The sequence below is a fragment of the Myxine glutinosa genome, chromosome 11 (assembly GCF_964187855.1).
Source record: "Myxine glutinosa chromosome 11, kmMyxGlut1.1, whole genome shotgun sequence".
Lineage (NCBI taxonomy): Eukaryota > Metazoa > Chordata > Myxini > Myxiniformes > Myxinidae > Myxine > Myxine glutinosa.
The window spans coordinates 92,534,720-92,559,714 of record NC_136271.1 but is presented as its reverse complement, the minus strand read 5'-3'; the positions used below and the strand labels follow the sequence as shown (position 1 = coordinate 92,559,714).

Genomic DNA, 24,995 nt, shown 5'->3' with positions numbered 1-24,995 from the left:
GCCCACAGCTTCTCCATCGGATTAATATCTGTGGACATGGCAGGCCACTCCATATGCTCGACACCACGGTCAACATGAAAGTGTTGGATCATGCGAGCATGATGAGGCCATGCATTGTCATCTTGGAAGACAAAGTTTCCTCGCAAGGCTGCACGAGAAAATGGAAGCAATGTTTCTTCCAGAATGGCCCTGTACTTGAACTGGTTCAGGTTTCCATTCAGAACAACCAGGTCAGTTTTGCCCCTTGCATGAAAAGCAGCCCAAACGGTCACCCCACCACCTCCAGCTTGGACTCTTGGCACTATACAATCTTCGTTGGAGGCTTCATGCACTTGTCTGCATACTCGGACGCGGCCATCTTGACGATAGACCAGAAATCTAGACTCGTCACTGAAGATCACGTGATTCCAGTGTCCTGGCTGCCATTGACGGTGCTCTCTGGCCCATTGCAATCGGCGCTGGCTGTGTTGTCTGGTCAGGCGTGGCTTTCTCAGGGGACGCCTGACACGATAGCCTGCTTGAACCAGTCATTGGTTGACTAGCCTTCTGGATACAGTCACATTTGTCAGTTGCTGCCACTCAGCCCTAAGCCAATTAGCTGACTTGTACGGCCATTGCAGACTAACCGGTGCAGCTGGCGATCATCTCTCCTTGTGATTCTGCGGGGACGTCCTGGCCTCGGTATTGGAGTAGGGACACCCCTCTGAGCATTTCGTTTCAGGATCTTTGACACCTGACCTTGAGTGATGCCATACTGCCAAGCAATAGCACGCTGTTTCATGCCGGAATTTCGTAAAGCCACCACTCCATGACAAACAGCATTGTCAAGTTGATGGACCATCTCCAGAGGAAGCGGCAATAACTTTTGTAGACGTGCAGCAGTGGTTTTCCACTAATACAGAACCAACAACCCTTATATACCCGATTGTGAAGCCAATCGTCAAATGTACCTGTCCTTACATTTTGTCACGCCACCTGTGATATAATCCTGTTATTGACTTCTTGCTGCAAAAGACAGTCAGTGACATGGTTCTTTTGACAAAGAAATCACCGAAGCATAAAAGAAACTCACCAGATTGATATACTGAGTTCAGAAAGTAAACCCAAGTCAAGAAAAAAAAAAATATTCCATATTAAATGCCAAGTCTGTATATCAGTCAATGGTGATTGCTCCATTGGTGAGCCACCAAACCAAACAAGACAGATACCAAGTCCAAGAATTGGTCTCCAATTCCACTGCTTCGCCGATGACATCTAGCTTTTCATCTCCACCAAGTCCGTCTCCACCGACACCCACTCTATCCTGACAAACTGCATCACTGAAATAAAATCCTGGCTTCAAATCAACTTCCTCAAGCTTAACTGTGATAAATCTGAAATAATCATCATTGGCCCAAAAACGCTCACAAAATCCACCCATAACTTTGCCCTCAACATCGACGGTATCCCAGTATCCACCTCCCCTCACATCCGGAATCTTGGCGTCATCTTTGACCAAACCCTTTCCTTCGACAAATACACTAAACAGATCACAAAGTCAGCCTTCTTTCACCTGAAAAACATTGCCCGTCTCCGCTCATCCCTCTCCTCCACGGCTGCAGAAACCCTCATCCACGCCTTCATCACCTCCCGTCTGGACTACTGCAATAGCCTCCTCTATGGTTCACCCTCAAAAATCACCAATAAACTCCAATACATTCAGAACTCCGCTGCCCGTCTACTCACCCATTCCCGGACCCGTGACCACATCACCCCCGTCCTTTACAAGCTTCACTGGCTCCCCATCCCCCAGAGAATCCAGTACAAAATCCTCCTCTTGACATACAAAGCCCTCCATAACCTGGCCCCATCCTACCTGGCTGACCTCCTCTCCAGACACACTCCCACCCGCAACCTCCGCTCTGCTGGTACCAACCTCCTGACCCCCTCCATCCGGACCAAATTCAGATCCTGGGGGGACAGGGCCTTCTCCATCGCTGCTCCCACCCTCTGGAACTCACTACCTCACACCATCAGAGACTCCTCCTCACTCACCACATTCAAAACATCACTAAAGACCCACCTGTTCAACACTGCATTCAACATTCAACCCACAGCATTTAACCCCTGACTATCTCTTCTCCTTCTCCCTCCTTTTGCTTTAAATATTTCCCTATTGATTCTTGTCTTTTTGCAATTGTTGTTTTCATGTATTGTTATGCATTATGTTTGCCACTCTGTCAAAGCGCCTTTGGGCTTCTGGAAAAGCGCTATACAAAATAAATGAATTATTATTATTATTAATGCTCTGGGATTTTGGCAAGCATGGGTCATGGAAGGGTTTTCTTAACAGTGGGGAAGCAAGCTACTTTGCTTTCTGTCATCAGGAAATTGGTTGATATGGTTGCGTGAAAGGGTGAGAGGGACCCATAGCTATATTGTGTTAAGCGTAGTATAGGCCATGCGGTCAAGTAGGTTAGATTCACTCCTGTATTAGGCATCTGTCAAGGGTGAATCATATGTAAAATGTGTTCGGAGAAGGTGCTGATTGTAATCTTAGAACAGTATAGAGTAAGGGTGTATTGTGCCCAACCTTCTGTCCAAGCTAGGCCAGGTAGAGGACTTGGGCACAAAGGCATGGGAAAGTGCTGCACACTTTAAAAAGGAGTCATCAAGGGCAGTTTCACAAGAAAACATTTGGCCACAGTGGAGGACTGAGCTGCAGGGACCTGGAAAGATGCGGAACACCTTTACGAGGGGCCATCCACAGATAGCGGGAGGCCAAAAACGTCCACCTGCTGAGAAGGCAGTCCCAGTGGTGACAAAGGGTTGTCTGAGCATGGGTTACGCTTATTACATTTGACAGAGGAGAAGACAACACTCTCTCTCTCTCTCACTCTCTCTGCTTGGCCACCTCCCTCGTCTCCTGGCCTCATCACCATCACACTCTGAGCTGCCTTTCATCATGCTATCACCATCACCAGCTTCACAACACTCACGCCATGGTAAATGGCATAAAAGAGACCAGCTTGTGCCTGCCTAAAGTCCTTGCCATTGATTTTCATTGTCTGTTTGAATCCGGTATTTTAGCACCATAGGGGGAATACAGTGGCCTGCAAAAATATTCACCGCTCCACGGTTTTCATATTTTGATGCAACCTGAGCTTATTTCGTGATACTTTCAAATCAAACTTAATAATTAGAGTCTTCACAAATTACTCCAATGCGATAAAGCTTTAAAAAAACGCAGAAAAATGTGAATAAGTGAGATTAACAGACAAAATTAGATGATTAGTTACGTATATAAGTATTCAAACATTTTGCCTAATTAACCCTAAATCACTTCAGAAGCAAATTATTTGTTTGAAAGGTTACAAAATAAGTGTAATAGGTATCACCTGTATGTAATCAGTGGTTTAAAATAAAAATGAATCTCCCCCAATCATGTAAGGAGTTTTAAGGTATAACTCACTTGATCAACGAACAAGGTAAACATGAAGCCCAAGGAGCTTTCCAAAGAAGTCAGACATAAAATGATGGAGAAGCACCATTCAGGAGAGGGTTATAAGAAGATTTCAAAGTCCCTCATTATCCCTTTGATTATGGTGAAATCCATCATTAAGAAGTGAAGACGTATCATACCACCCAGTTATTCTAAATTCATCTAAATGTGGAGTTATTGGTCAGGGGTGAATACTTATTCTGCCTCTACTTCTATCTCTATCTTTGTTTGTCGTGTGACAGTGTTCGGAGGTGAGCCGGGGGCAGTGCCTAGTGGGGAAGAGGATAGATTAGGAATCCCCGCATTCCTGAGCGATCCAGCCAGGAGGCTGGCATGACGGACTTCCAAGCAATGTTCAAGTAAATGGCATAATTAATGGCACAAAATAATGGAAAAAAAAATGAAAACAATTGAAAAAAATGGGAAACTAAAATTGGAGTTTTCGGAGCACATGCATGGGCACAAAATTAAGTGATTTGGCAGTTTGGGCTCAGTATGGAGAGATAAAAGAAAATGCCACAGGGAATGTCTAATAGGTATTGGCCTGGACAGACATCGTGCGAGCTTGGATATCGCTCTGCCCCAGAAAGAGACCATCCATGAGAAGAGCCTGTGAAGGGTTTAAAGGGCCTGAAGCAGGTCAGCCCTCGGGTGAGTGAGGTGACATCCGTAGTGTGTGGTACGATAGTCACGGGCGTGCGGTTAGACTGAGCAAGGGACCTACTGGAACACCTGGGACTGACGGTACGACACAATGTCAACTCAGGTTTGGTGAGTGAGCGTGTGACTGTGACATGTGGATCAGCGGGCGAGCCTGCGTAATATGTGGGTGAGGTTGGACATATGCCAGTGGGCAAGGCCAGACCTATGCCGGTGAGTAAGATCAGAATGCCAGTGAGCGGGGCAGATCCTGCGCTGGTAAGCGAGACTGCACCCATCAAGGTGTGCAAGCTGGTGTTGAAGGTTGAACTGGGACTCAGCACATTTTAGGGGTGACTTTTGAGGGATTGACTCAGTGCCCAGAGTTGTTGACCCGCCACGCACATGGCATAGGGTGTGTGCTGAAGGTCATGGGGTGAGCGTTAACTATGGAATATTGGGCATTTTGGAAAATAAAGGCTTTGTAAGAACAAAGTCCGACTGGGCCTGGTTTGGAATTGAAATGTTTTTGTTCTGAAGTAGGAGCTGTGAGTCACAAGCATATGGCTGGTCATGGTAATGAGGAAGGATTGAGATAGCCGGAGTTCAAGCCCAGCAGCAGCTGCAGGATTGGGCAAGATCCAAAAGCCTTTGAGTCGACAGCTGCTGCCAAAATTGGACACACGAGGCAATAAACGTCAATTTTAATTTGGGACAGCTTTGGAGGGAGATGGTTCCCGGACTGCAAGGTTTATTATGTTCCTGGAGACTGCAAGGACCACATGTATATTATGGACTGCAAGGTTTGGACAAGGAGGGCTAATGGGACAGGCCTCATTGAAAATTGTTCCCCTGAGAAATTGGAAAGCACAGGCAGCATAAGGGCTGGTCCAGCAGGATTTGGACCTGGCGTCCGAACACTGGTGTGGTACGATCCAGGCCCCACTGGAGGGTAGGGGGAGAGGAGTGTCTGGTAGTGTTGTGGAGCATCCTCTGTCTATTGGGACCCCGCTTGAGCGATCGTCTCAGAATAGTGGGGTTATGGACCCGGGTAGTGGATAAGACCTCCTGGGGACTGAGGTGGTCACTCCCGAGCTGTGTTGCGGGGTCATGCCTTGGTTGCGACACCACAAAGGGAAAGTGAGGAACTGAAGATGTGAGGGTCTGAGGAAGTAAGAATGACCGCCTGGCCTGTGATCGAGCAGCCACTCCCTGAGGCTCAGGGACAGCCAATATGTGAAGACCCTCCATGCTGGGCTGGTCAATTGATGTGGGTCCATCCTGCCAGATCAGATTCGAGTGCCACCCACTGGACAACAACCGGAGCATCTGTGGAAAGTTACGGAGTTGAATTGAAATGACTGGAAATTATTGGGAAAGGAACAAAGAGGCATACAACCTTTCATAGATGGTCTGTCTCAAATGAATGGGCTGTCAGTTTGGCAAGAGAGCCCTGGGTTTGAATTGGAATGTTTAAAAATAATATAATGGCTGCAGCAGGAGCAGTCGGTATTGAATAATGTCCCTTGTGGCAATACGGGACTTTCAAAATGCCGTATTTCCACCCCGATTGCTCGGCGGCGCATGTGCAGAAGCCCCTAGTAACGAAGTAAATCAGGGTGGTCTTGGACATATTTCATGCCTTCCAGTTTACCCACCTTTTCACCTTCCCCCACATGAACAACCAGAAGTTTCAGTTTGCATTCGGGCAATCCTTGGGGGATCGTAAGAATTCAAAGGATGCAGGAAATTCAGAAAACATCGTTTCAGCATTCAAGGAGGCCTTTATCAGACATCCGGCTCAGACAGTCTGCGTCAGTGGAGCCTCTTACGCAACAATATAATTTAGCTGTGTTTGCTGGAATGTTTATCTCTTGAGAGCAGATGACTATTAACTGCTGATTGGCATGGTGATTTGGCCCTTTGTTGACGTTATAAAGAACAACAGCAGCAGTCTATAAGAGACCACATGTATATTATGGATGGGGCTGAGGTAAGCAAATAAGAAAATGAGAAATGCAAGGGAAGAGGGAGGATATGAAGGATAAGGCAGTGTAGAGGAGGTTGGAGGAAAATGAGGAAGGGGAAATTGCGGAAAATATGAGGGAAGTGGAAAGGCCAAGTGGTGCGGGGTGTGGGTCACAATTTCCACCATTATTTGCATACCTAATAAATCGATTATTGTTGAAAGATAACTCCTTTAAAGATTTGTCCATCTGGCTGATGGTAAGAGATGCTTCAGCCTTGTGATTACCAGGATCGATCGATACCACTTATAAAGGATCAATACCACGTGTAGAAAGCAATTTGTAGCTGCAATGTATGGATGATCATGAAATGCCTCCAGGGAAAGAAACTAGTCGAGTAGAGCCTTAAGTGATTGGCTTTGTGACTTACATGGGTAAATGAATGCATAATCCCAACACAGGTAAACAGGTATATAAAACAAAGTCAAAAAATATAACGGCCCTTGGTAGTGCGCACACCTCTGCCAGGCTGAACAGTATGTTTTGTGTCCCCCTGATGGGCCGGATATGGATTCGGACCTGAACCAAAATCGAATAGGCTTGTTTTTGTCACCTACCCAACTCATCCACCATGTTTAGTCATAACTCGTCCATAACGTTTTGAAATATCGCGCTACATATCCATTTTAGCCCTATCACTCAATGATGAAAAATCACTTAGAAATTAAAAATATTCTCGTAATCGGACACGGATCTTCACCAAAATCGACCCAATTCTACCTTTCCACACACCCAAACTGTCCACCAAGTTTCTTACGAATCCGTCAACTACTTTTCGAGATATCATGCTATATATCGTTTTTGGCTCTATCTCCCGAAGGTGAAAAATGACATTTAAAAAAAATCTAGTATCCGGATTCAGATCGACAACAAAATCGAATCAATTGGTCCTTCTCACACACCAAATGTGTCCACCAAATTTCGTACGAATCCATGCATAACTTTTTGAGATATCATGATCACAAACAAACAAAACTAAAGACAAACAAACAGCCAAACAAATAGACAAACAAACAAACAAACAAACAGACAAAGGTGAAAACATAACCTCTGCCCACCTTTGGCAAGGCAAATCCATTCTAATATTACATACGACTTGGAAAAATCCCGTCAAAAATGACGGGTTGGAACAGTTATTCGACGGTGCAGCCTCGAAAGTGTGCCAAAGTGTGAAACCTGGGCCTATCAGGTGTGCTTAAATCTTCTTTAATTATTAGACGTCATCCCGATGTAAATGAACAATCGTTTTACTCTACGCGAGTTGCACATCACGTGCAGCAGATTTCACCTCCATTCACCTTGTATTTATTGTTATTTTAAAAAACGTTTCTGTACACCGCCCTTGAGGCTCGGTTTGCAAGCCACCGTCTACAATTCCAATAGAAGAGCCATAATTACTCTTTCGTGGAAAATGTTTTTAGAGTTTGTTTTATCCTCAAAAATAGATTGTCATGAACACACATTCGTGTTAAAAGATTGGTCCTTAAAATCTACGCTCATGAAGGTGGACAGACACCTGTAAAAACACACATAGGCCTACTGATATAGTGTTTTATATTGTAGATACAATTCCTTCACAATGACAGTTCAAGGTGGTGAACGAAAGATTAATTTTGTTTTCATAAAGGTGAGTTGGGCCTAAGCCAAACATTCATCTTAAATACCAGGAGCTGAAAAACATTTGTATGTTTTTCTCCCGCATCATCCCAGGAGACAGGGCTGGGCGTGCAGGCAATGAAATGGCTAATTCGATTTGGGATTAGGTCTGCTTAACCAGACAGCAATAGTCAGATTTCATTAAAAACAATGCCATCGGTGGATTAAAGCGTTGTTGTGCAAATTGTGCACAAAACAGATGATTATAGGTAAACGTGCACAGAGCACCTTTTAAAAACCACTTATGTACCCATGTCATGAAGTCTTTAGCTTGCATTCCTTGTTGCAAAAAGATGATTATGGTGCTCTCCAAAGGAACTCCATGAGGCCGATGAGAAAAGACAACTCACATTACCCAACAGGGGATTATAATGCGGCTAAAGGGGCGCAGAACACACTAAAGCAGCTGGAAGGAACAACAGCATCCCGGTAGTGTTGAGATGGATGCGGTTATTTGACCACATACATATTTAATAACAGGCTAGGCCTCAGGCTAGGCCTCGAGCTAATGAAGCCCAGTAATGGAGCGGTTGATTTTATTCCTACGAGCTAATGGGTCGTCTGCACGCACCATGTGCGCTGACCACGCAATGGGCTGCCATTTTCAATTCATTTCCGTCTCTCGGTCACTTGGGTCACCGAACTACACTACGGGCGGGACCCATGGAATATACGCAACAAAGGCTTGGCAGTGGTGTGCGCAACATCCACTATAATTACAGTTTATAATTGCTAGTTATGCAGGATGGCACTTTATGGGCATGCTGGGAGCTAGACTTGCCCTGCAAGATGAAGACATGATGTCAGTGACGTTTTTACAGAAGAAGGTGAACATGGCATATGAGGGTGTCAATGCCAGCTTATTGGTGCAATCAAACACCTGTAGTTTAGCAACAACCGGATACAATAATTACAAACACAACTACACACCATGATGGTGTAATGGTTTAGAGCATCCGCTCTGATTCTGGGAGGTTGGTGGTTTGATCCCTCGCCGAGCCAGACCAAAGACCTCAACATGGTATTTGCTGCTACCTTGCTGCTCGGCATTTATAAAAGGAGAGAGCACTGGCAAACAAACATCGGTTGGCATCCATTGTACATTTGCCACAAATCACTGACATTATAGCAATGTAAGACAAAACAAGGTGCTAAACTGTTGAGGAATCCAGTGCACTGTATTCAGCCTTTGAAAATACAAAACTATTGAGGATTTCCAGTGCACTGTATTCAGCCTTTGAAAATACAAACACATTGACAATCATCATACTAAAATACACCATTTGTGTCTGTCTGATGAATTTTTGACACCAATACATTCCGTCGTTACTTATCTAATCTCAACCAAACATGACAGGATGATGAAGGCTTACATAATGAAGGTTGTAGCGCATTCATTTCTCCCCCCAGAGCGAGTTTGCCCACCATTGCCGTCAATGGGGTTGCACGTTGAGGTGTATATCAATGTTAAATTAGCTTTATCTTAGCGGATTTCCAAACAAGATTTATCGTGGCGTTTTTCCAAAGACGCTTTTCATAACAAAATTAATGATAATCGCATATTGTTAATGTTATTACAAAACAATATTAATACTAATAATATCCCACTTCCCCAAGGCGTTTTTCCTGCAGTGATAACGTGTATAAATAGCTTATAGTTATAATGGCGTCTCTGTGGGAGCAACAGCTTCTACAGGAAGTAAAAATATTATAAACGACAAACACGTATGCTTAGCTTTTTAAACAGTCGCTAATGCTCTTTATAACACTAAATGAAGAAATTAGGAGGAATCCCAACATCCATGAAGCAAGGTTAACTTACAGAACTGAGCGAAGATCTACTGTACTCTATATAACCCACAAAATGTTGGGTTAATAACATGGCCCTTTCGGCAGCTACTGTGGCATTTTTCGTCGCGAACTTTTGAAACACGCTCCTGCTGTTTAAAACAAAAGTGAAAGGGAGAAGCTCGGGTTGTGCTCCTTTACCAAGCACCGAGGTAGCGCTTGCCAAGCCAGCTGTTGCTTAACGGTTTTGAATGGAGTGCTTGCTTGAATGCTTAAACCACTTGGCGATCTCTCCACAAGAAACTTGATAAATGAACGCACACCCAATGTTCTTGAGATCTGACCATAGATATACTGTAATCAATATACCCCAAAGAGGAATGACCCTTCCTGCCCCTCCCGGAGTCTGCGGGTGTACTAGTGTCTTTAAATAAGAAAAATTCAAACAACGTCAACAGCCAATGGTAAAGTGCAGATTCATGTATTGTGGCAACAAGGAGATATACAGTGTGCTTCTCAATAGTCCTAATTTCAACCTGCTTGGACGAGATGGGCAACACCTGTTCATATCTTATCAAGCAAAGTTTCATGAAGGAAGCCTCTGATTCAAGCACTGCACATATTAGTGATTCGTAGATACAACGTGATCATCCATTCAAACCCCAAATTAGTTGTAAACAGTTAACAAGGTTTATAATCACGTCTTATCAATCTACTGTTACGGATTCGTCACTTCCATCGTTGTGGTTTTCATCCACTGTAAGCATTTTTGGTTCCATGTACTATTATTGTTATCGTTTAAGTGAAACGGAGATAACTGTTTTCAAAAGGTAAAAAATTAGTGTTTTAAAAGAAACCGGAAACCGGATCGGGAGAAACCGGAAGAAGAAGAGGAGGAAGAAAAACAAAGGCAGAGCAAGTGAGGTCAGGAAGAAAAGCCGAGCTGCTTTGAGGTCTCGAGGAGACGCTGGCGAACGGGGGTCACGAGCGAACTTTGGGTTTCCTGGGAAAGGGATTCCTGTGACAGAGTGGTTATCGCTGTGACAGATAAACCTGCGTGTTGGGTTTTGCGGTTGATTCCGAAGAGAATCGTTGGAGAGCAGGTACGCCTCCAGTACGGGCCCGCCTGCCATTTCGCCTCACTCCCGCCATTTCGCATTGCTCCAGCCTTTTCACCTCGCTCCAGCCATTTCACTGCACCCAGCCGTTAGCCTGGTTTGCGAGTGTAACGTGGATTTCGATTGGGAATTTGTGGTTCTCCGTTTGGGAGCCGCTGAACGTTCATTCCCGAAGGTGTGATTTCCCAGTCGCCTTTTGGGTGCACCTTTGCGCCTCTTTGGCAGCGTTGACTGTCAGCCGACTTGGATTCTGGTCTCGATTCGACATTTTTCTTGCGATCACCGGAGCGTGGATTGACTTTGGCTTGGTGCCGGGACAGTGACTTTGGGAATGTTCTTTTCGCTCACTTGGAGCACAGTGAGTTATTGAATAAGAAACTGATGGTACCATCATAGGAATTATATGGTATTTTTGTGGTGCAATTGAAACATATTGAACTTGTGCTGTTATCCTTGTGTGACCTAAATACAATACTTGTTTTTGGTAACAATTGGTTGGTGTGGTTTCACCATTGGTCATTGACACACATTATAACACATCTTTCTGCCGTGACCCCTCTCAGGGCTCGGAGGTACACCGTGCCCTGGGGAGGAGCACGTAATACTACGTACTATAAGATTCACTAAACCCCAAAGTCATTCTCGCCAGTTTTTATTTCCGCTATCGGAGCTGGACAGAGGTTATGTTTTCACCCCTGTCTGTATGTCTGTCTGTTTGTCTGTCAACAGGATATCTCAAAACATTATGGACGGATTCTGATGAAATTTGGTGAGCAGGATGGGTGTCTGTCATAGAATAATTGATTCAATTTTGGTGAAGATCCAGATTGGGATACTATAATTTTAAAGTGATTCTTCACCATTGAGAGATGGGGCCAAAAGCAATATATAGCACATTTCAAAAAGTTGTGGATGGATTTGGACGAAACGAGGTGGATGAGTTGCTCAGGTGACAGAAACAAGCCGATTAGATTTTTGGTTCAGGTCCGGATCCATATCCGACCTATTTGTGGCATATAAAAGGCCTGGTGTTGGCTTAGTGGTTAGGGTGCCGGCTTGGGAATCTCGGCTCCTGGGCAAATTGAGTACCAGCTCACTGGTAATTCCCTGTGTGTCGCAAGAGGTGACCAACAGGGTTGGCGGCAGGAAGGGCATTCGGCCATAAAACATTGCCCCAAAAAGGGGACCATGGTGCCCGAAAAAGGCCAACCTCTGCTCTGCAGGGAAAAATGGCCTCCAAAGGTGGTTCTTTTCTTTCAGTGGCATATAGCTTGGTGGAGGTAGACTGTTCACTTGTTCAGCTTGGTGGAGGTATGCTCTCTACCAAGTACCATTATAGTTATTAGTCCCCTACCGGTGTACACCGGAGGGGACTATACGTTTGCACGCCGTCCCTCCGTCTGTCAGTCCGTCAGTCAGTCCGTCAGGCCGTCACGCAAAGAACAGTTTTCCGGACTTTTTTTCTAAACGCTTAACGCTAATGATTTCAAACTTGGTACATGGTTTCCTCATGATAAGTTACAGATCGAGTTCGAACTTCACGACGTTTCGATCATTTTTGACAAAGTTATGGCACTTTGAACTTTGGGAATTCTGATAATTCTGATGCTCCTTAACTCAGTGCCATTTTAAGTTTTAATTTCCTTTAAAAAAACATTTTCTCTGCAATAATAGGACCGATTGAGATCAAATTTTCACCGTAGGGGGGACTCGGTCTGTATAATATTTTAATGGTAATTATGACGTCACAGGTCACGTGGTTCGGCCGCCATATTGTTTTCCGTGAAAACACGAAAATCCATTTTTCCCTGCAACGGCTGAACAGATCGAGGCCAAGCTTTGCAGACAAAATCGCATACCCATGACGAACAAAAAAGTCAGCGAGCATGACGTGATGCGTCACATTGTTTCAGAGTTATGACGTTTTTAAGCATGAACCTTTAAAACCGAGCTCCTCCCTCATTTTTGATCCAATCGAGGGGAAACTTCACAGATCTGTTCAGCATGTCAGTCTACTAAAATGTCCTTTTGGAATTTGCGATAGAGCACGTGGTTTGGCAGATATCGTTAATTAGACAAAAATGTAAAAAAATAAAAATGGATATCTCTTGTTTATTCTAGAGTTCTCCTCAAGCCGCACCGGGCGCCCTCAGCCTCGTCTCGCGAACGTCAAAAGCGCGACACAGCGCGCGCTTTCCGGAGGGGCGGAGCCAAGCCGAGCAACATATATATACACATCGATCATTGATCGTGAACCGGAAAATATAATAAATTACTGATATTTAGCGACTCGAAAGGTTCTTTATCAACAACTTATTTTCTCGTGCTTCTGCTGACCTGTCTGCAAGGTGTATAAATCGAAGTCGCGAGTGTGAATCACAGGTGAGCCCGTCCTGAGGTAATTAGCGATTGGGAACGATTCAGAACCTGTGGGTAAATAACCCGTGGTAATTTCCCCAACATTTTTCCGGACGACAGACTGCCGGTAGGGGACATGTATTTCAGCGCAATACTCAGAATGCTTGTTTATTTAGCACTGAGCTTCAGTGTGTGTGTCCAGGCCATAACATTTTTACCAATTGAGTTTTTGTCATTAAACCATCAACAAACCTTTTTTATGACAATATAGAGAACACAACTGAATAAAATTGACAATTTTTTGAAACTATCTATTTCGTCAAGTTCAGTTTTATTACAAAGTGGACCCTTTACGTTTTGAGATGCTTTCTAGTTGTTGTTGTTGTTGTTGTTGTTGTTGTAATTTCCACCCACACATCTTTCTGCATTGCCATAAATTGTTTTGTCACTTCAATTGACTGAAAGGGTTTATTGTTTTGTCTTTTCTTGAGAGATGTGAAAGTGATGATTAGGGGTGACATTAGTTGATGATTCTTGTTTTTTGTTTTCTGGATGGGACTGAACTACCAGGAAGTGAAGTAATCCAGCAGATACATGTGTATTAAACTGAGCAGCATTCATTCTATAAAATACAGCTTAAAATTTTACTTTAATAGCATCTTATATTGTATTAGCAAAGGTACCTGTCCCCAGTGACGGGAAAACCGAGCAAAACTACCTGTCCCTAGTTATTATTATTTTGCATGCAGCCGGTGACTGCTGGTTGCATCATTGCTAGGAGCGTGGCTGTGCCGCTGATGTAGTTCCCCCTGTTACCAGTAAGCCGGTACTCATATTGCCGACCTCGGAATGATGACAGGCTGAGTCAACCCACCTGGTGTTATCTAACGGCATGACAGGGGCTCAACCTCAAGACCCTGAGATCTTACGGCCGTCCCCAGTGACGGGAAAAGTTTAAGTTAATCCATAAATGTAAATTATTTCATGGATTTTAAAAAGTGTAATTGTGCTGCACTCTTGGCTTCATTCAGAGCCAAAGATCTGAGCGACTTTACCGAACGTCCAGCACAAAATGGTGGTGCAACATCGGGTGGCGGAGGTTGGATTTGTCTAAAAAAAGGGCCAAATAAAATATCTTGCTTGTGAAATAAAATTTGACATCAATATTATTCATGCCATCCATGGCAATATTATTCATCAAATGGCGATTCCTGCCTGTTCTTCCACTATTTCAAAAGTGAATGTTGAGCTTTTCAAACCCACGCAGGAAGCGGCTGCCGTAAACAGGAGACAGACAATCGCACGGTCAGACACCACGGATAACAATACATCTTAAATGACCACCTATCATAACAACCAAAAGCCATTTGCTTTGGCACCAAATAACCATCCTAGTCAGATGGCAAAATCCTTAATATAAAGCACAATGAAAAAGTGTGCTTTAGCAGCTGCGGGATAAAAACAAGGTCAAGTAATCCAAAGTTATCCAAACAGTGATAAAAACATCCAAAACATTGATCTTTTCTACCCCCGTTAATTCACCCCAGATCCACTTTTTTGAAATTCCGACTTTTTTCCTGGAAGTCCTAGCAGTGTCTATGTGTTTTATACCTCTCCTACCTCCCCCCCTTCCCGTACCTCCTCCCCCCAAGCCCTCTCCCTCGCACATATCTCCCGATGTCCCTGCTCTCAAATGTACTTGTGTGCTTCCCTCTCTCCCCATCTTGTCTCCCGCTCCCTTTATATTATGTTTTTATGTGTCAGTTTGTCATTTTGTGATTAATGTTAGCTCCTACACGAGCCTCGATCTTGTATACAAAAAAATAAAATAAAAAGTGATTGGGGAAAAATAATCTGGTAAAAAAACAAGAAAGATTGCGATCAGTTCCTCAAATCATAAGTCTTGAGATGCTTTACATTTGGCTTTCACACTTCAATGGCTTTACGGTACGTCAGGGTACAGAAGGAAAGGAAAATGAAAAGAACCCACCTGTACAGAAATTAAGGTAAACGTGATGACAAGTTGTGAGGCTGGACTGATGAGGCGTGGTGGTGAGACGGATAATTTTCCCTGCTCAAAGATGCGGTATATGCGGTTGGTCTTGGTAAGAAGGGCTGCATAGCTGACGCACATACCAAGGCCCAGGAATATGCGTCGGAAGGCACATACCGAGATGGTCGGCTGCGCAATCATGAGAAACGTCGCGGCGTAGCACAGGAAGATGCCCATAAGAAGAACGTAACTGAGTTCACGACCAGACGCTCGCACGATAGGAGTTTCGTTGTAGCGGATAAAGGTTCCGATGACGAAGGTGGTCGTGAGCAGCCCCAGCACGGCCACGAAGACCGGGATGGCAGCAAATGGCGAGTGCCACTCCAACTTGACGGTGGGGATCGGCACGCACGACGTGCGGTTTGCGTTCGGTCGGTAGCCAATGGCACAAGGCTTGCACATCGTTTCGTTCATCTGGTAGTCGTACCGGATGCAGGGCTCACACTGCCAGCAGCACGGGCTGCCTTTCACGATGCTTTTCCTCTCTCCGGGCTGGCAAGGCAAACTGCAAACAGAGTATGGAGGCCTGCGCGTATTGTGCGCCCAGACCATGGCGCTCACCTGTGGTGGTTCGGAAACGATAAATAGACAAAGGACAGGTCAAAGGATGAGGAATTGCGGCAAGGAATGGCTACAGTTTAATCTCGTCCGCTGCTGTCGATCAAGGCAAAGCTCGTCTCACCAGCTGGGACAAACCGGTGGGGCAGTAGCTGCCTAGTGAAGGTTGGTGAGCAGCGAAACGCAGAATCCTACTTTATTCAATCGTTTATCCAGTCCTATTGTTCATCAGCAATCGGAATAAAGGAAAAACAACAGTTGACTGGGAGAAACTCACACTTTCAAAAGGACAACACTTTTCCCAAAACGATTTCACCAATTAAGTTTCCCAAGCACCAAGTCATCACCGTTTATAGACTGTAGTAATCTCTTTAATAAGCTTTGTTAACTTAATCAAATGAAAACTTGCACTGGGAATTTACAGCCAATTATTTTCCAATTAAATCGAAAATGCTGACTGCCCCCACTGCCCGCCAACACGCGCACAACTTCCACAGCTCGCACAGTGCATTCAGAAAGTATTCAGACCCCTTCACTTTTTTCACATTTTGTTATGTTGCAGCCTTATGCTGAAATCGTTTAAATTCATTTTTTCCCTCATCAATCAACACTCAATACCCGATAATGACAAAGAGAAAACAGGATTTTAAAAGTTTTACAAATTTATTAAACAGAAAAAACTGAAATATCACATTGACATAAGTATTCAGACCCTTAACTCAGTACTTAGTTGAAGCACCTTTGGCAGCGATTTACAGCCTCGAGTCTTCTTGGGTATGACGCGACAAGCTTTGCACACCTGGATTTGGGGATTTTCTGCAATTCTTCTCTGCAGATCCCCTCAAGCTCCGTCAGGTTGGATGGGGACCGTCGGTGGACAGCCATTTTCAGGTCTCTCCAGAGATGTTGGATTGGGTTCAAGTCAGAGCTCTGGCTGGGCCACTCGAGGACCTTCACAGAGTTATCCCTAAGCCACTCCTGCGTTGTCTTGGCTGTGTGCTTCGCGTCATTGTCTTGTTGGAAGGTGAACCTTCGGCCCAGTCTGAGGTCCTGAGCGCTCTGTTTCAGGTTTTCATGAAGGATATCTCTGTACTTTGCTCCGTTCATTGTTCCCTCAACCCTGACCAGTCCCCCAGTCCCTGCTGCTGAAAAACACCCCCACAGCATGATGCTGCCACCACCATGCTTCACCTTTGGGATGGTATTGGGCAGGTGATGAGCGATGCCTGATTTCCTCCAGACATGACGCTTAGAATTGAGGCCAAACAGTTCAATCTTGTTTTCGTCAGACCACAGAATCTGGTTTCTCACAGTCTGAGAGTCCTTTAGGTGCTTTTTTGCAAACTCCAAGAGGGCTTTCATGTGTCTTTCATTGAGGAGAGCCTTCCGTCAGGCCACTCTGACATAAAGCCCAGATCGGTGGAGTGTTGCAGTGATGGTTGTCCTTCTGGAAGTTTCTCCCATCTCCACACAGGATCTCTGGAGCTCAGCCAGAGTGACCATCGGGTTCTTGGCCACCTCTCTTACCAAGGTCCTTCTCCCCCGATTGCTCAGTTTGGCCGGGCGCCCAGCTCTAGGAAGAGTCCTGGTTGTTCCAAACTTCTCCCATTTAAGAATTATGGAGGCCACTGTGCTCTTGGGAACCTTCAATGCAGCAGAGATTTTTTTGTGGGCTTCCCCAGATCTGTGCCTCGACACAATCCTGTCTCTGAGCTCTGCAGGCAGTTCCTTCGACCTCATGGCTTGGTTTTTGCTCTGATACGCATTGTCAGCTGTGAGACCTTATATAGACAGGTGTGTGCCTTTCCAAATTATGTCCAATCAATTGAATTTACCACAGGTGGACTCCAATCAAGGTGTAGAAACATCTCAAAGATGATCAAGAGAAATGGGAGGCACCTGAGCTAAATTTCAAGTGTCATAGCAAAGGGTATGAATACTTATGTAAATGTGATATTTCAGTTTTTTTCTTTTTAATGAATTTGCAAAACTTTCTAAAATCCTGTTTTCTCTTTGTCATTTTGGGGTATTGAGTGTAGATTGATGAGGGAAAAAATGAATTTAAACGATTTCAGCATAAGGCTGCAACATGACAAAATGTGAAAAAAGTGAAGGGGTCTGAATACTTTCTGAATGCACTGTATATAACAAGGTGAAAGTTGATACTTGTCTTTATAAAAAAATGGAGATTTTTTTTTGTTTGTTTATTTAATACTTGGGCTGAGGCTCGTGATAGAGCTCACACACACACACACACACACACACACACACACACACACACACACACACACACACACACACACACACACACACACACACACACACACACACACACATACACACACACACACACACATTTCCTCCTCCCCATGGATCTCAACCGATGGGGATTGTCCGTGCTCTATCCTTTTCAAGCAAGGAAGCAGCGCGTAACATTTTAAAATTCTTTGGTATGACTTGAACAGGTCCAAACCGGTTGGATGTATTTTTAGGAGACACCATCTCCTTAATGGATGGTCGTTGGTTCCCTACGGGAGTTCATCCGCCCTTTGCCAGGTGTTGTTTTTGGTCCTGGCATGGTGTCACAGTCACCCTCTTCACTGCACTACTAATCACTAATAATCATAAAATGCTCTTTTAAAAAAGCTCAACATCCCCTAACTGTTCAAACTTTCTATTACCACGTCACAGTACCAGTTCATCCAATGAATGAAATGCGTTACACACCTTGCCACGGAATCCTTTCCACTGAACCACAATTTTCCCCCGACTCCTTTACCACGTCTCTCAGTCTCTTTTATTCCCAAACAAGAGCAATGCACTCCAACCAGCATTCCACAGACCAACCGGAACAAACCTCCACCATGGCAAATAAAATTTTGTTGTTATAGAATTAAACGTTGTTGCGTGCTGAAGGATATTGCTGTCAAAGTGTCCAAACAATCCTGGTGCCGACGACGATTTCCCATTACCATGTAGGACCAAATCGTTCAAATAGCAGTAAATATCATGAGAATAGGGACGTGTTAGTTCCACAAAGTGGCTTTTTCGCCAAAATGAGCACGTGACCTCAATGGTAATTGCAGCCTAAGCAAGTCAGGCATCACATGAATAACGAGAACGAGAAGTGAGGAGCATAAAGAGGAGCTGTGTGTGTGCAGTGAATGTTCCTGTGAAGATTGTTTTTCATTAAAGAGTACGAGTGCTGCTTGCCCGTCTCAAAAAAGCGATCCGATGCCGCTTTAATGCGCACGGAATGGTGGCATACCCCTGGAAATTCTATTAAATCTCCCACGAGTTTGCTTTTTTTCTATCGTCCCTGCACTGACCATTTAACAGCAGCTTCCTTTGCACGCAAGTGCGTTGCAATTTCACGTCGAGCGACTATTGTAGACTGTAGAGAGAGCTCACGTTAAGCTGCAGGTTGTTCACCCACTCTCCGATCACGTGGTACTCCATAGTGCCAGCGAGGGTCCGCTGGTACTGAAAAATGTCGTATCGACCGGGTGCATCCCCGTCTTCGTTAAATTGTACAGGCGTACCCGCACTCCCTGTCGGGCCAAGGAGAGGCAAAGGAGGTGCAGAATGAGACGTTAAATGGACATAAAGACGTGTTAGGGGAGAGGGAGTAATGAACGAGTCGAGTGAATGGGAGTCAGTGGACGTTACAGATTATACCGAGTCCTTCGCTAAGAGTAGGAGAGCTATCGCCCGCACCATAACCAGGTTACAAATTCCTGCTCTAACCGACATAGGGCACCGAATCGGTGGCACAGCTGTGCCCCCAGCAAATGAGGCCACCCACAACATTGTGCTGCAAGCAAAAGAAGAAGAAAAAGGAGTGAATGGGAAAAGGAAAAGCGTGATAGATAACTAACGTTAGTCGAAATTGTATGCTCAACCACAAAACCTGAAAGATATACATATTTTAAGTTATTAAAGGAAATTGGTGTTTGATAACTTGATAAAATATAAATGAGCAGGCCAGGCAGAGGCAGAGGCACGGTTAATCCTTTGGAATCCAGAGGTCGTAGTTAAAACAGCGCACCTTCTGGAAGTCATAATATTGGATCATCAGGATGAAATCCCACATGCTTGCATTGATTTGTCTAATACTGTCCGTGTAATTCATAAAAAGCCCATAGCCGGCTCATATCGTCTTTATATTTCATATCATAGACACGTAGAAGCAACTCCATGAGCTAGCTTTCGGCACCGACGGAAGGAAAAGGCAGAAAACCGGTCACTTCATAATGAACTTTCACGGTCCAATTAAAGCAGCAGCAGCTCAATTAAAATAGATATTTCTTATCAATTTGGCTCCCTGCTACACACGACGTTGCTTTCCTGCACCATTATTGAGCGACAGCAGTCTCACACTCAAGCCAAATTGGCAATCCTGCTGCGCCCTTCTGCCAAAGCGATGATTGCGCCATCACGGCCGATGGTACTCGTATTAACAAAACGCCAAATCGTGTTTGTCCTCGTCTCCGGACAGTGAGCCGAGGCTTTTGCCCTGCACTCGGACTTGCCTGGCACAATGAGTGGAATTAGGGGGAGCGCATTGGGGTGGCAATGAGCAGATTTAGGGGTAGCGCATCGAGGTGGCAATAAGCAGATTTAGGGGTAGCGCATCGAGGTGGCAATGAGCAGATTTAGGGGTAGCGCATCGAGGTGGCAATGAGCAGATTTAGGGGTAGCGCATCGAGGTGGCAATGAGCAGATTTAGGGGTAGCGCATCGAGGTGGCAATGAGCAGATTTAGGGGTAGCGCATCGATGTGGCAATGAGCAGATTTAGGGGTAGCGCATCGAGGTGGCGTGCTGTTTGCTGACCGTTGAAAGAGAGGCTACGGATCTTCTGGAGAAGTTTATCGGTGGGGATTGGCTCCATGTTTGGGCAAATGCCGGACAGGTGAGGACACAGTTCCTGCTGTAGGTTGTGCAGCGCATGCGCCATGGCGTACACCGCGTCAATCACAAACTGCACTTTTCCTTCCTGCTCGTAAAATGAGTCTTGCCCAATGCGCTCCTTCCCTGGAGGGAGACAGGCAAAAGTAATGTGCTTTCTTTGACTCTTCAGCATGACTCTTTTATGAGTATACGTCTCTGGAAAATGTTACTTCAAGACTTTTCTCTGTATTAACAATTTATTGAATACACATACATATACATTTACAAGATCGAACCCCATGGAAGAGGGATACACAATAATTTATACAATAAAGCAATGTTAGAAAATTGTTTCCTGCTGGTGTCCTCAGCTGAGCGCCACCATCAACGAGGATTCAATCCATGAAGCTCAATACCCTTCAGATTTATTTGGTGGGTCCGTAAAAGATAATGCTACCATGTCCAGAGAGCCATGAAGATAACAGTGAGTATGAAGATAACAGAGAGCCACACTGTCACCGTCAAGCACTTTCTCAAAGTGGCAGTTGGAGTAACAACAGGAAGTCAATTGAGTGGGATGAAAATAAATCATGTTACTGCTACACAAATAATAAGAGTTGCAAGTTAATTAGGATTAAACACTTAGGTGGGAATAATGGCCAATTAAATGATGGCTAAATAATAAAAGCATTAAGGATTATATAAGGTTAACAATAATAACAATGATAAATATCATAATCTTACTGTAACTCACCAAATGTCCGTCCATCTGTTTGTCCGTCCGTCTGTCCGTCCGTTCGAAGGTACCGCAAAAACGGCTGAACCGATCGCAACGATATTTTTGGTGGGATCCTGGGATCTCCTGGAGTAAAATAGGGTATATTGTTTTTCCAATTTCAGCTTTGGCCACCAGAATTTTCAGGTTTGGACTCCGGCATAACGTTATTTTCATAGGTGCTGCACAAACGGCTGCATCGATCGCTGCACAGCTGCACCGATCGGCTGCACCGATCGGACTCGGTGACCTCGGACAAAGACCTTTTATAAGGACATGGGTTGAATCCCTGCTTGAGAGAATGCCAACCCCCTCCCCGCCATCACGGTCGTCTCTCCAACTCACAATCCCACGAGATATGCGGAAAGGACGACCCAAAACCAATTATCTTCTTTTTGATTCATATATAAACATCATTAAAAGTAAATAATGACCTCGGCCAAAGTTCAAATGACGTGAGTTTAATCTCTACATGAGAGAATTCCACATCGCTATTTGGGCGGTGTTTAAGCCAACAGATCGGTCTCCATCGATCTAGGTGAGGCCGTAACACCTATCGGCTCAAAATCCTTTTAACTGTTGACTTGGTAGTTTTTACAATGAAGGAAACATTAACAATGTTGTTAAAAGTTTATTTTGTGATTAATTTGTGATTGGAGATATGTTGTTTGGAATGAAAAAAGAGATATCGAGTTCAAGTGAATGACGACAAGCCGTGATGGTTTCTACTTTCCAAACGTGAACTTCGCGGATCGCCATATGCAGATTCGCCACGTGCCCACGATCGATGTTTCCACACGTGAACGTACCCGTTTGTTTGTGAACGGGTACGTTTTTCATGGAAGTCCTTCACGAACTTGCTGTCCATGTCTGGTGTGCGACTGAAGGTGCTACAGGAATGTGGAATTTATTGGTTTTATGCTTTAGCATTCACCGTATATGCATTGCCTGTAAGCTTCTAGGCTCCACTTGTGCGCAGCACGGGTATCTCACTAGTACTATTAATGGCAACTAACAGGGACCTGCGGAAATTGCACCTAATGTGTAATGTGAATTCAAGTCCTCAACTCCCTCAAAGTAAGTCCTCAACATCCCCACTAACCCATGGTTTCAACACTTGTCTCCCAACTCTGCTCCCCACACACCAACTTTCTGCTCCACATCAACTCTGCTCACCCCCCACCCACAATATGCTCCCCCCCCCCACCCCCACTATGCTCCCCCCCACCCCAACTTTCTGTCCCCACTCCATCCCCCAACTTTCTGCTTCCCCCACCCCAACTTTATGCCCCCAACCTAACTTTTTCACACCCCTCCACTCTTCTTCCCACACCCCCACTCTGCCTTCCACCCCAACACTGCTCCCCCTACCCCAACTTTCTGTGCCAACTAACTTTCTCACACCCTTCCACTTTTCTCCCCCACCCCCACTCTGCCCCCCATCCCACCCCAACTCTCTGCTCCCTCCACCCCAACACTGTTCCCCCACCCAACTCTCTGCTCCCTCCACCCCAACACTGTTCCCCCACCCCAACTTTCTGCCCCACCCAACTTTCTCACACCCTTCCACTTTTCTCTCCCACCCCCACTCTGCCCTCACCCCACCCCAACTCTCTTCTTCCCCCACCCCCACTCTGCCTTCCACCCCAAAACTGTTCCCCCACCCAACTTTCTCACACCCTTCCACTTTTCTCCCCCTAGCTCACTCTTTCCCCACCCCACCCCAACTCTCTTCTTCCCCCACCCCCACTCTGCCTTCCACCCCAAAACTGTTTGCCCACCCAACTTTCTCACACCCTTCCACTTTTCTCCCCCACCCCCACACTGCCCCCACCCCCACTCCACCCCAACTCTTTGCTCCCTACACCCCCACTCTGCCTTCCACCCCACCCCAACTCTGCTCCCTCCACCCCCACACTGCCCCCACCCCACCCCAACTCTCTGCTCCCTCCACCCCAACTCTCTGCCCCCACCCCACCTCTCTGCTCCCTCCACCCCAACTCTCTGCCCCCCAGCACCCATCTCTGTTCTCCCCTCCCCCCTTTCTTCCCGTTCTTAACGTTACACAAGGATCTTTGGAGCAGGACGGACGACGCCATTCGCCATTCGGCCCATCATTTCATTTCATTCTTTTTTATTGTCCATGGAAATTTTTCATCCACTGGCAATTAAATTCAAAAAGGGTGCACGTCATCATTTTCGCATCATCATTAAACATGACAATTGATTGAGGCACAAATGATCGTCGAAAACAAAAGGAACGCAAAGGTGAATACACCGGTACCTGAATTCATGAACAATGTTAAAAGTAAATAATAATAAAAACACATTCAATTCGAAATCTCGCGAGATGACGGAATCTCGCGATTATTCACTAAATATAGTACCGATCGTGGTTAAATAACTTAATCTAAATGTCATTAATAATGTCCTTCCCACCCCCACCACAAACCCATGTGAGGTCATTCGTAATGGAAAAAATATATACAAACGGAACTCCTCGGACAAACATTTTTATAATTAAATGGGTTTTATGGGCCCTGGTGGAGTAGTTGATGAGGATATCCTCGGATACACAAACAAACAAACAGAATAAGCATTTTTTTTACATAGGATATTTAACAGACGAGTTTGACATCACCACAGCCACCACCACGACCACTACCATGACCACCACCACCACCATCACGACCACCACCTCCACCACGACCATAACCATCACCACGGCCACCACCACGACCACCACCACCACCATAACCACCACCACGTCCACCACCACCACAACCACCACCATAACCACCACTACCACGACCATAACCATCACCACGACCACCACCGCCACCATAAACACCACCACCACCATAACCACCACCACCATGACCACCACCACGACCAGCACCACAATAACCACCACCACCATAACCACCACCACCATGACCACCACCAAGACCACGAACGACCACCAACAATGTTTTACAAACATTTCGCCCACTTTTCTTTTTAGTGCAAAGTTGCAAACCCAAACATCCCGTGTCTTTGTCGACATTTTCAATCCGTGTCTTTTTCGGACATCCTCTCAGCATTCTTCCTTCCACCACGAGCTTTCTTGCTTTCTTCACAGCTTCGTCCTCTGAGCTTCATTCCACATGACCATAGCAATCAAGTCTTCTCTTCCAAAGTTCTTCTTCCTGAGCATTTTATTTAAATCTCTTCCTGATTTCCGAGCTCGGTTTTCTTTCTTTCAGAGACATTCCATTCATCCATTGTATAATCCTCATTTCTGCTCTTCCCATTCTTGTGACATCTCCAATCTGCAGTGCCCACGTTTGTCTTCCATACATCATTACTGGTCTGATACGGGATGTATAAGCTCGACTTTTACAGGTAATGGGATTTTTCTGTGCTCCATAATCCCACCTACCTGTCTCCATTTATCCCAGGCTGACTTTATTCCTGATCTAACAGCTAATTCTGCCCTTCCGGAAGCCTTTATCGAATCTCCAGGTAACGAGCACTTTCGACCTTTTCTAAATTAAATTCTGAGCTCAGGAGCATTTCTTTTTGTTCTTCATCTTTTTGTTGAAATGATTGATCTTCACATCTTTTACATATGAAAATCCCTGCTTTTGTGACACCATTTATGACACCCAC

The 24,995-nt window shown here is 45.1% G+C and overlaps 1 protein-coding gene across 1 annotated transcript in view; it reads right to left on the bottom strand.

Moving 5' to 3' along the window:
* The window catches only part of LOC137437132 (metabotropic glutamate receptor 8-like), a 342,009-nt gene that overhangs the window by 115,455 nt on the left and 201,559 nt on the right, over nucleotides 1-24,995 (bottom strand). The window contains exons 6-9 of the mRNA XM_078786862.1: nucleotides 23,340-23,373; nucleotides 20,513-20,785; nucleotides 19,090-19,229; nucleotides 15,058-15,681 (exon numbers count right to left, since the gene is read on the bottom strand). Coding sequence (XP_078642988.1) covers nucleotides 15,058-15,681; nucleotides 19,090-19,229; nucleotides 20,513-20,785; nucleotides 23,340-23,373 — 1,071 coding nt within the window. The remainder of the gene's footprint in view (nucleotides 1-15,057; nucleotides 15,682-19,089; nucleotides 19,230-20,512; nucleotides 20,786-23,339; nucleotides 23,374-24,995) is intronic.